Below are 13,118 nucleotides of genomic sequence, written 5' to 3'. Positions count from 1 at the left end.
CTTAAGGATTTATCAATACAAAAGAAGCAGTCAAATAGGTAGTTAGATAGAATCTTTATTATTAAAACCAGTTCATAAAGATTAATAAGCCTCACCATACCAGACTCCCAGTTCAACTCTCAATTATGGTAACAGGATTGGGGGGGTGGGGGGGGATATGGTTTCACAACAATTACACACTGCAATTCAAATATTCCTCTCAAAGAGTTTACACACGTGAATATGCACAGCACACTTACACCCTTAAGGCCCCACCTGAATGCCTGACTGAGAGCTTACCGGGTATTGGTGACAAGGGGGGGGAGCACAAGTTCAAGTAAAACGCAAAACAAAAAATGAATAAAGAGAAGAAAAAAAAATAGGGACTAGTCCGCCCCACGGGCAAAACCCAGCTATTTGCCCCTGACCGGTGTTATAGTTTAAGTGGCGACCATTTTAACTGGCGACCGACTTCCGGTAGCGTGGCTTGTTGCCACAGCAATGGCAGATGTGTTCAAAAAGGACCAGGGTGCATAGCTGCCCGCGTTGATGCCGGGTAGCTTTTATTTACGTTGTACAACTGTTTACAGTGTTAATATGTGATTGTGTTTGCAGCTCTGTGTGCGGACACGTCACATGTAGAAAACCAGACTTCTCGGTGCAAAGTGGACTCACCACGGCTGTTGTAAACAGGAAGTTACGTGTCTCGCACCTATTCATCCCCATGTGTTTCTACAAAATCTACAGTCTGTGTAATATGATGAAACAATAAACACGTATATGATCTGTGTCATACAAATAAATAAACAAACAGTTGCATTGCTTCCACTGGGGATCGATCCTTCGTCAATGAGAAAAAAATCAAATCATTCCATCCACTGCATTAACGGCCATTGATCAGCTTGCAAATCACTGTACCGTTTTTATTGGAGGTCGTAGGGGAATTGCACTATTTCCATGTTAACTTGTGACCGCGTTTACCTGAATTTACACACAGAGAAGATATCTCCATCATTGTTTTTGTTCACAAATCACTCTAAGAATATTTTTCAAACAATCTGTGGAGCCAAACTTCAGCGCGGGGCCTTCACTGTCCGGAACTATGACTTTGTTTCGGTTCAGATTAACTGGCGACCTACTTCCGAACATAGACATTATATACAGATACTGTATAATGTCTATGCTTCCGAAGGTCGCAACATACCACAGCTTACATCTGGGTCACAGGTATTGTACAGAAAATAATAACATAAAAGACTGTTTACTGTCACTGTGGAGTGAATAACACGTACATCTCACTAAACATGATTATGAGATGTGTAGGCTGTAACAAAGTTTAACAGCAGAGCACTGTCCGTTTATCATCCAATGGATTAATATCATAAATAATCTCACGCTTTTACAGTTTTAACAGTATCAGCAGCTTCCTGCCTGAGTTGGTTTATTCCTGCCTTTTCTGTAACAACAGTGTTGTTTTTGGTCTGAATTATGGATTTTAATTATTTATCATTTTCAACAAACACCTAACCTGGTTGGGAACCAAGTTATGAAATGGATCAAGATCTGAGCGAGTATAAAAGCTCCGCCTCCTGCTGTGCGCTGCACTAACACTGTTGCTCTTTGCTGTCATCATGGATTTATAATCATTATATTTGTTTAAGATCATAAGTTCTTCCTCCATTCATTGTAAAGACGCTTGCTCTGCCAGTTTTCTCCAGTGATTGGTGGGATGCTCCAATCTCCACTCCTTTCATGTGCACGCACACGTAGCCAGGCTGTAATCACTGAGTTTAAATTAGTGTATTTTGATCGACGGTCGTAGGACAGCTCCTGTCTGACAGGGAATGTTTGGTTAGTTGAAGCCAGCTAACGGAGATGAATCCAATCTAGATTCGTAACATAGGCCCCTAATGTGTGAAGCATTCAAGCTAGTTATTTCTGCACTCCAGGACACAAATGTTAAAGATGATTAAAATTATTTATTTCGACAATCACAGGAAAGATGTCTCAAACACAAAACAATAGAGGAGGAAACAGGACAGATTTAATGCATTTTATGAGCATGGATTCAGAGTATTTTTCTTCTTGACACAAACACACAACAATCAAACAAAAACACATCAACAACAGCATGAAGTCATGTCCTAACGTAGGGCGAGTCACCCTGAAGGAAAGATTCACTGAGATGAAACACTTATTCTGCTGTGTCAGCAAACAGTGCAGGAAGTCTCAACCACAGATCATCAAGCAACCTGTGCTCCATGATGTGACTCTATGATGTGCACGAATAAATGCGACAAACATCCATGGCCAGAACAACACTCCATTACGGAACTGCTGGAGTAAGTGAGGGACTCTACCCATAATAATAATAGTAATAAAAATAATAAACAGGAGTTGCCAGTTGTCCTGCAATGATTGCTCTGCCTGAGTGTTTTCTAACCTGAGTTATTTTCCTCCTCAACACGTTAAACATTGTTAAAAAAAAAGAAAAAGAGGAAATGTATTATTTTTCTGTTGTAAAGAAGAGAACATCCAACTGTGCTATAAATAAAATGCCCTGAATTTACCAGTGCTTTGTTTTACGTACCGTACGTAGGAAAGTGGTGACTCAGCATTAAAGATGACTGTATGGCGTTTTAAAATAACAGACATGGGAAGGATACCTAACATTTCTGTGGATGATATTTGGTCATTAATCATTGATCTGAATGTGATTGGAGGAATTTCACCTGGAAATTGTGTCGGTAATTCATTGTTGTTCCCAGAATCTATGCAGTTAATGGGTTTAATGTGATGCCAATGATTGCTTCATAAAATGGAATATTAAGCAGAAATACAGAGGAGTTGAAATTTATTAATATACTATATAGGATATTTTCTACTCATTTTCTTCATTTGTTGCGATATAAGTAATGTAATTTATTTTTTTTTTTATTGTGGATGAACGTGTGAAATTTAGATTTTAAATCATTCATCCTGTGCAGGAGAGATTATGATCTAAATAGGAATAAAGGATAATACATTTACAAGCCAACATGGTGAAGGTCAGATGACTGTGTATTCAATATCATCAAACGATATATATATATATATATATATATATATATATATTAGCTTTATTCAGGTTTAACGTCCACACATTGGCCTTTCAGGGTCACATACTTCCTGGTTGATGTTTCTCAGAAACATTGACCAGAGTGTGGTTTTGTCACAGCTTTGTCTTTGCTTTATTCTGTTAAAAAAAAAAACTTTATTCCCAACATGTCTCTGATCTAAGTGAAAATTATCCAAGTAATAGGTTCATGTTTGTTATTGAAGGACATTAACATTAATTGGTGTGAACAGCATTTTCTCACGACTGAACATAATCATATTGTAGGTAAAACAAGGACATATACAATAAACTTGTAGACATAGAGAAACAAAACTCTTTATTCTAAGTTAAACAGTAAAACATAAACCCTAACCAAAATGACCTTTTGTTTCCTATTAATTAAAGATGAATCATCAAGACTAAATCATTAGGTGGATTATGTGTACTAAACAGGCTCTTTGCTTCACTTCATTGACTTTTTATTATTGTCAATTGTTGGGTCACTTTGGGCCCTATTCTCCAGTCTAGACTTAAGAGCTTTTTTACACGTCTCTCTCTCAGCACGTATTCTCCGGTCCAGGTTTCTGACACACCCACCGCACGTAAATCAACCAAAAGTGCGTAGTCTGTGAATGAAGGTGGTCTGAAGCAAAGTAGGAGGACTTGGCCATGATGTCATTATTTTTTTGGGCTGCGTAGAAATCCCGGAACATGGAGTTTTCCTAACGCTTGTCAATGTCATTGAAATTCGTCAAAAAGGTAAACCGCACTTTCAATTTGAAACGCCTTCGTTGATAAACAATGTAACAGGTTGATTTGATCAGATTATAGATCAGATTACTGCAGGGTGAAATTCAGACACATTTTTCTGTCTGAGCCACAGTTAAAATCTCTTCTCCCCCCAGATTAACGTTTGTTTGTGAGGAAAACCTGATTTTAATAACTTCTTACATTCAGAAATAATCAGCGCGCATTAGTCATCATCTGTCATCAATGTTTCACTTGTTATTTTCTGTAGTGGATGAAACTATGGCTTTAGGTTGTACACAGTGTTAAAATAGTTTAATCAATCTGAAGTCTGTCAGAGTTTCATTGTAACGAGCTGCAGCAGCAGACGCGCGCACCGCAGCACACACACACAGCTGATCGGATCCGCAACGCACTCCAGGACAAGGAGTGGGCGGCACGGATTAAATATAATTAAATGCACCACATTTTGTCCTGTTTTGAACTGGTAAATGTGAACACATTAGAAATGCTGATGGTCAATCATTTGGCGTGCTTGTGTGACTCCTCCCACCCCAGTGACAGTGTGTCAGTTTGGATAGGTTATTTCTGAGAGTCTCTTCTGCAATATTATGAGTCCGTGTGGCTTAAAATGTAACTAATGTTTCATCTTATCAGAACGCTGCACTTATTCCAGGTTAAGAAGCGAGTAAGAGGAAAATAACTTAAAGCTGATATCAAGAGGAAAGAGAAAAAATGTAAAAGCGAACGTCTCACTAAATAGCTCCACTTCCTCCCCCTGCCTCTGTGAATCTACCAGAAACCACGCCTCTACTTTTGTGCACACGCATCGCGGAACAAAACAACAATGTTTAACGTGTAGTATTGCTTTTCACTAATAAAACACTTATGGTAGTTTGATTAAAACATGTTTATTACCAGTCCATGAGAAATGTCACTAAATCAGGGTCCGTTCGGAATCCTTTTAAAAACTCCAAGTCCCTCCCCCTTTGAAAAGCAGCTCAGAGATAATTTCTGTTGCGGTCACAAAGACGTTTATCCACAAGCTTTGTACCCAAACTTTTCTTTAGTTTTTTAGTAGAAGCTTTGGCGTTTTGGAGCGCTCCTCCATGATGCTCAGAGTGATACCTGTTTGCTGTTGTGACGCAAGGCTGTGCAGTTTACGCACACGCATTCACTTTGTTTGACAGTCTACAGGAAGTCGAAGCGTATTGGCTGGGCGATCGCGGCGCGGTTTTCTATTTGTATAAGGCGGGACTTATATACATTGACGTGTATGAATGACCACAGGAAGTAGACCATAGTAAAAGACTAGTTAGGTATTTTTTGCTTTTCAAAAAAATTATACATTAACATAGATTTCTCAGAAACTTCGGATATCAGATTTAAGCAGACGGGAGAATACGCGCAAGACCAGATTTGAACTGGGATGGAGGCGTGCAGTGAATGACTTCAGTACAGGGGGAGAATAGTGCACAGACAGAAACAGTGTCGTTGTGCGGGTTTTCTGACTCAGGTGCATGGGAGAATAGAGCCCTTTGTGAATTGTTAAGTCAGATTAATTCTGGAGTTTTGACACAAAGAATGGTTAGTAATTCTAATAGGAAAGTTCAATTCAACACACAAATGTTGACAAATCAAAAAACATATTTTTTTTAGAAGTATAATACACATATATACTGTGTGATGAGGCTACCTATTTTGGTTCATAAAAGCACAGGAAAATCGATCAATACAAAAGATAAATGTCTTCTGTAGGGTTCTGGTTGCTTTATCAAAAATAGAAATGAACCTAAAGAGAACTTGACCTTTCCAGGGACACTGTTTCAGTTTTTAAATATTTTAAAACCTAACCTTTCATAAAAGAAATTCAGAAACATTTAACTAGGTGTATATAAAGAAACCCACAAAGGACAAAAGAAATGAAGGGGAAACAACACGGCGTCACCCTTGTTGCATTGCTCACCGACGACAAGTCCAAGACATAACAGAAACTTGTGATTGAGTCGATTCCCAACATCGACGACACATCCCAAAAGCTTTTGATCAGAAGCAACGAGCCTCACCTTTGGTTGCTTTGCATGTTTAAAAAACGGTGACACACCCATAGCATGTTGGGAGTGTCACAGGCTGATCCAATGCTCCCATCACTGATGTCACATCACTTCTCTCTGTATTCACTGTCGGCTTTATTTGTGTCCTGCAGGTCCTTGTTGTGCATCATTTAGTGATTTCAAAGCATGCTGCCACACAGCGCTACTCCTCCTCAGGGAGTCTCTGCCTCAATCTCTGCCTCGTCCATGTCCAAAAGTGGTCATTGGTAAATATGTTCAAAGTACTGAGGATGAGGATTCTCTTTGACGTATTTCTGAATGTACCAGCAGGTCAGGTGAGCTTTCAGGTCTTCTTCTACCACAAAGTCCATGGCTGCCTGAAAAAAAAAAAAAAAAAATCACAAGAAAATGGTAATCTTAGTAATAGAGAAAAACTGTGGTAACACTGAACTTGAAGTTTTATACATAAGGCAGACATTACGCTGTCATTATTATGATATGAATTAGGTGTCATTATGTGTCATTAAGTGTCGTTCGCTAAATTATGACACATTTGGAGCCATGTTGGCATTTTTGGGGTTAGGTGAAGGGATCTAGTGGGGTTAGGGTTAAGATTATGGTTAGAGAAACAAACGACACTTAATGAAGCCTTCATGACACCTAATTCATGCTAATGACAGGTGTCATGTCAAAATAATGACAGCGTAATGTCAGCTTTATGTATGAAACTTCAAGCAAACAACTATTTTTAAAGTGAAAATGTTATATGAAACACTGAGTGAAGAAAACCTGCTTTTGTGGCCTGGAGCAGCTTGGCATTAAATATACAGTTAATACAAACGACTAAAGTAATTTCCATAATCCACTCAATCAAAATTGATTCAATATTTGCTAGAGACGCAACGATTAATTGTGAGGCAGTTAAAAATCGATTCATAGGTATCACGATTCACATCGATACTGTGAAAATCGAATCACAGTACTTTTTTTTATCCAGAAGTGTTGGCTGCGGGCGGAATCTGCTAATACTTTCTTTCTGGCCGCCTTCTACTTTTAAACATGTTCATAAATTATTCTTTACCCCCTTAGCACTAAAAAATATCTGTAATATTACGTGAATATCTGTAAAAGTCACATTTTTCTATTAGCTCTGTCTGCTAGCATAGCATCTCTTCTTCACTGCAAGATATGTGCATGCCAACCGACCACTGGGTTACCAGCGCCCTTTGCTGGTCCAAACAAATATCTGACCTAAATACAGTGAAATGACTGTATTTTTTATTTTTTTTTAAAGTCAAATTGTTAAGGCACAAAATACATTTTCAGTTGCACTTTTAAAAAGAACAATTATGCAGTTTCACATTGTTTACTATAGAACCACAATTTAAATTAATAGGCTTCTTCTTCAATTGTATTATTCCTTTATTAATTTCATTCAAGATTTACTTTTAGTTAAATTGCATTGTTTTGAATAGTTTATCAAGGGATTCTTTTGACAATGAAAAATAAAAGGAAAACAGTATAGTTTTTCCCCCCAAAAAAATAAAGGAATATTTTTCAGTCATCATTTTTCTACAGTCCCATTTTGTAAAATAAATCGTGAGAGAATCGTATCGTGAACTCAATGTAGTGAATCGAATCGTATCGGGAGTTGAGTGAATCGTTACATCCCTAATATCTGCATTTTAAACTACTATAATAACATGAAGATTACATATTATTTTAATAGGCCGCATAAATATTTAATCAGCTACAGTATTAAAGCAGAACTAAGTAACTTGTGCTTAGCGTTCCCCCGAAAGGTCACTTTTGATTATGTCACTGTCGTAAACACTCCGCACCCCCCGGAGCCTGCCCCACCCCACAGCTACATGCGCACCTTTGCTCTCCAAAGACGGTAGCAGACGATCACTGAAAAATCGTAATACAACAGTGACACGGGTGCTTTCACACATATAGTCCCATGTGACCATGTGAACAGTATGAGGAAGAGAGGCAAGTAAAATAAATGAATGATGTGGGAGTGATACGGAAGGGAGTGTGGAAATGTGTGTTTTGTGTTTGTTTGTGTGCTGACAAAGCGGCTCTGAAGATGGATGGATGGATATTTGTGTGTGTTCTGCCTGATGGAGCGCAGGATTGCGAGTGTGTGTGTGCGTGCCTGTTGCCGTGACGACAGTGTGTTTGATTGCTGCTGAGCTGTCACTGCATGGAGTTGCTCCGTTCTTCATGCAAAGGTCTTCTCTGCCTTTTTTTTGCTGGCTCCGTCATGATATAAGTTTGAGAAAAGTGAATTTGAAGACAACCGTGACCAGCCATGGGGCTGGTGATAGCCTAGCTTTAGTGTGTATTGGGCTGCCGTAAAGCAGTACCCCTTATAGCGAGAAAGAGAACAGAGCTGCGAGACTGCCACCGGGTCGGAGGCAGGGAAAGTTGCAAGTGCCGTTTACTGGCCAGAGACAGCAGGGGGAGATGAAAGACCCCCCAACCACCTAAAAAACACTTGTATTACCCTCACAGGAACTATGAATAAAAAGAGTAAATATATATATATACTCTTTTTTAATATTTATGAGTCATGCACAAAAGGTGCTAAGCCCTCATGGGTTTACAAGACACCAGATATACAATTGCAGTGTTCCTCATATAAAAGACAAAGCAAAATCATAACAGAAACATGAACTATTCACAGCTCAATAGTAAACAGTACACTCGGCCTTATCTCTTAAGCTTTGCAGAAAAAATCTGCAATAGCAAAGGTTCCTTTTCTAAAACAGAACTCACATTTTTTGTAATCATCAAACCAGAAAAAGTCAGCATTAATCAGGGACATTTTCCGAAAAAGGAAATCTCTTAAATCATCATAAGTCGGACAGTAACATGAGAAATTAATCTGATTTTCAATTTCACCAAAGTTACACAGGAAACACACCATCTTCCTCATTAAACCTACCAGTCTCTATGGCGAGGGGTAAAGTTCCTGAGTGCAACTGTGCACATAATGATCTAGTTAGATTACACGTCAGATAAGACTCTACCTAGTAACTATATTTTATAAGACAATACGTTTGTTGTGTTGTTTTACACCATATGTCGACAGACCATTTCTGTCTGTACATTGTAAACATTGAACTCTTAATGTCCTGGATGACATGATAACTTATTTTGAAAAATTAATGACACGTTTTTTGCTTTAAATATAGTTTTCAGTGTTTTAGTAAAGAGATAACAGTGAAAAACATCCCAATTCAAATTCTTTTTAGTGAGTTTCTGATCAGACACCCTCACAAGCCTATTCCAAAGCTGCAGCATTTCACACTTGTGTCTGATGTTTGGACATACTTGGATATGCTAAAGCTACCAGGCATTCAAAATTACCTTAGCAAGGTGTTTAGCGATTCCCCTCCCTCTGTAAGCATCCGGAACCTCAGTGTGTTGCAGATCCACCATCTTCTTACCAACGTACTCATAGAGGAGAAGCGCTCGATCCTGAGATCCTGAGAATAGACACAAGAAATGATTAGGTGTGATGACACATATCACTGTTTTTTAAAGCACTATTTGAGTTTGATTGATCCCGAACAAGCCCCCAATTTAAGTTATGACCCCCTCTAGGATGTCATGTCAAGGCTTGAGGGGCCGCAACATAAACAGGAAAAGGAGCTTATAAAGGGCTGAGAGGACCAGAAGGAGGGAGGCACAACAACTGACCAGTAGCAGACATGTGGGGAGAGTTCTTCAGTTCCCCACTGGACATCTTTGTAAGTTTGTTATTTTAGTTTGGACTGGAGATTTCTGGTAGTCCTGTTTTTGTGTTCCGGTAGTTTTAGTCTTTTGTATGTTTTTGTAGTTTAGAGGGTGGACGCTGACACGACGGCCCTGTATAGGGTTGGCCCAGTGTCCTCCCTACTTTTGTTGAGTTTGGCCCGGGTCTCCAGTCCCTTTTAGTTTGTTCTGTTGGTACTTTAATAATTTTGTCAATAAATACTTTTGATAATCGTTGTTTTCTGTGTGGCGTCTTGTTTATGTTGCGGCCCCTCAAGCCTTGACATGACATCCTAGAGGGGGTCGTAACAACCCATGAGTTTCATCGACACTTATAAACATTAACAATACTGTAATAGGTCTTCAAAGCATTTAATATACAACAATACTGCGTTTGTTATAATGCAACACGATAGAATATGAAAATGTGCACATTTTAGCCGATCTGGCAGGATCATGCTGCAAAAATGTTTCTGTAAGTGAATAAGATAATTTACTTTATGAATAATCAAATCAAATGTATTCTTCCACGTAATCCTGTTCACAATATCAGCATTATAATTGACAGGCGGTACATTTTACATGTCAGAATAGGAGCATGTTGAAGACAGAGTCTTATTATACATGCCCCTTTTTGTTAAAAGAATGTCCAAGTGAATGCTCGCCGATCAATTCTACATGATAACAGGTACAACATTATTAAATTAATTTTGTTTGTTACAAAAACAATTTTGTTTGTTACAGATGTCTGTAGTTTAACATTTGTTTAATTTACAGATGTCTGCAGTTTTCAAACAACAACATTTTATGCATACGTTTCATTTAAACAATAGTAGGGATGAAACGATTCATTGAACTCCCTATACGAGACTGTAGACAAATGATAACTGAAAAATTCTAATTTTTTTCTTCTTCAAAAATAAAAATACTGTACTATTTTTCTTTTAGCTTTCATTGTCAAAGCAATCTTTTGATAAACTATGCAAAACAATGAAATTTAATTAAAAATAAATCCTGAATGAAATAAATAAACAGTACAAATGAAGAAGCCTTCTCATTTAAATTCTGGCTCTACAGTAAACTATGCAAAACTGCATAATAGTTCCCTTTCTTTTTAAAAGTGCAACTGAAAATTTATTTTGTGCCTTAACAATTTGACTTTAAAACAAATCCCATATCAAAGAAATTATATAAATAAACAAACTATGGCTTTCATTCTCTCTCTCTTGTTTCTCCCTTTCCTCTCTATGCCACTCTTACCTTGGATTTCACATGTTCGTTCTTTCTCACCTCTTTCATTTTTTTCTTAAGGAAGCCAAAATGCTTCCACACTTCTGATTTAAAACACGGTGGTGCGTCCTGAATTTCAAATTCTAAATAGATGACCCTTTGCTGTAATTTTTTTTTTTTTTTTAAGTACTGCGATTAAATTTCAGAGTACACCTTTGAATCGATTTTTAAATGCCTCACAATTAATCTTTACATCCCTAAACAATAGTATGACATGTTTTTAAATTGTCATCCAAAGAGTTCCACAACCTGATCCCAGTGACAACCCTGTTTGAGTTAAGTGCGAGCAAATGGGACACAAAAGTTTCCTTTCCTCCTGCTGTTTTGTGTTTTCATCTGTGATTAGTATACATTTTTTATAAATGTGCTCAGGAACTAATTTATTTTTGATTTTCCATACGGTCAATACAATTTCTAACTGTTCCTTAAGTGATTTCCCCCCCTATCTTAACTCATTCATGTGAGTTTATCTGAAGTGAGTTTGCTTCAGCTCCTTCTGTGTATATGATGATCACTGTCTATATTCTTAGGATGTTTCAAAACAACCAGCAATAATAGCAATATCTAAAAAGAAAACACATTTTGCTCTTTTAACCACTTAAATGAATAATATACATTCCTGTGGTGTAACATTATTACAAAATGTCACAGTAATGTAAATTTATCTTCACCCCCAACAGCGACCAGACCCCCTTCTAGCTGGGGCATGCTGATAATGCTAAAAAAAATGCACACACCCATGAAAAAAACAGCACAGAACTCCAATTATGTTGTTTTCTCATGGCTGTTTTTCCAAATAGTAGATCATTAATTCATAACAGTTATGAAAACAACTAAATGTGTCAGGACTCAAGATAAACCAAATAAAGTTATTTCTGGATCAGGAAAAGCTCAGAGTCATGACAAAGATTTCCATTCAGCTGTCAACACTACCACCATTTTGCTGAATGAACACGTGACCTTACACAGTTGTGCAAACAACCTTTACCTGGACCAACCACACAATGATGATACACATCACACAATAATGTGTTCACACGCAACTCAACCTGATGGTGCTATATCTACCGTACAAGTGTTTAAAATGCTCTTATAACAACACTCAAGCACCCATATACAACTTCATTAGCACTCATTTAAAGCCCCAATGAAAAAAAATTCAACCTACAACAACAAAAATTCAAATATATTAAAACGCTTCCGCTGAGGCTGAGAGTGAAGGTAGGCTGTAGCTTCCACAAAGCGATGCTAGCCTGTTGTTGTGGTTTAACTGATGACCAATCTAACTGGTGACCAACTTCCGACTCAGACCTGGGTTGGAAGGACAGCTGGAAAAAGTGAGCAAATAACGCACACCTTTCTCCCAAAACACCATTTGAATTGGTTCTTAAAGCGATTTCTCTGATAGTTTAAAACTAACTTTGTATCCTGTGTGCTCCACCAACAACAGGAGCTGGACACACCCGGAAGTCAGTCATCAGTTAACACGGTCTCCAGCTGAACTAGTACACCGCTGATCTCCTGAACCAAAAAATACAGCTTATAAAAACTGTTGACGTTTACGTACATACGCAAATCCATTACATCGACATCCAACTCAGAGCTGAGAACAAGAACAACTCAATGCCGACACTGTCATCAAATGAACATTTGTGCTAGCATTTATACCCACCGTTTAGCCTTATTACAAACTGCCGACGCTTTTTATCGTGCTCGACCCGAATTGCAGAGCTACTGGCGTCAAACACGTTAGCCTGCGCCGCCTGGGCCATCGCTGAGCATTAAGGCTTTAGCCGGGACGGCGGTGCTGAGCTGCAGCTATGCTAACCACAAATAATGGCTACAAGAGACGATGGAGGCTCATCACAACAATCCACAGAATCAGCTGTGAGGTCATGTGATGGCTGGCCAATCACAGCCCGAGGATTCCGGGCGGGAAGTATCGAATGCACGCGGCGCACAAGCAAAACATAAAGAAATAAATTAATTAGCAAATAAACATTTTTTGTCTCTCAAATATAACACAACATTTAATGTTATTATATACTATTATATTCAATAAATGTTTATATATTTTTAAATGTTAATTAAGGATGAAATATGATCATGGTATGGAAACCGTAGAGGGGTTTCACAGCACGTCATCAACCCGGAAGTCGCCATTTTGGAGATAAAGCAGCAGGTCT

At 38.2% G+C, this 13,118-nt stretch overlaps 1 protein-coding gene across 1 annotated transcript; it reads right to left on the bottom strand.

Annotated features, from left to right (window-relative positions):
- Positions 1-4,848: 4,848 nt before the first annotated feature.
- Positions 4,849-12,804, bottom strand: natd1 (protein NATD1). The gene is made up of 3 exons (XM_028455525.1): positions 12,605-12,804; positions 9,256-9,374; positions 4,849-6,254 (listed from the first exon to the last, which is right to left on the bottom strand). The coding sequence occupies exons 1-3, from the start codon at positions 12,702-12,704 to the stop codon at positions 6,138-6,140; spliced, it is 336 nt and encodes a 111-aa protein (XP_028311326.1). The 5' UTR covers positions 12,705-12,804; the 3' UTR covers positions 4,849-6,137.
- Between the last annotated feature and the right edge of the window lie 314 nt (positions 12,805-13,118).

Source organism: Gouania willdenowi, chromosome 8 (genome assembly GCF_900634775.1).
Source record: "Gouania willdenowi chromosome 8, fGouWil2.1, whole genome shotgun sequence".
Lineage (NCBI taxonomy): Eukaryota > Metazoa > Chordata > Actinopteri > Blenniiformes > Gobiesocidae > Gouania > Gouania willdenowi.
Note: the sequence above shows the minus strand (reverse complement) of the source record. Positions and strands in the feature narration are given on the sequence as shown.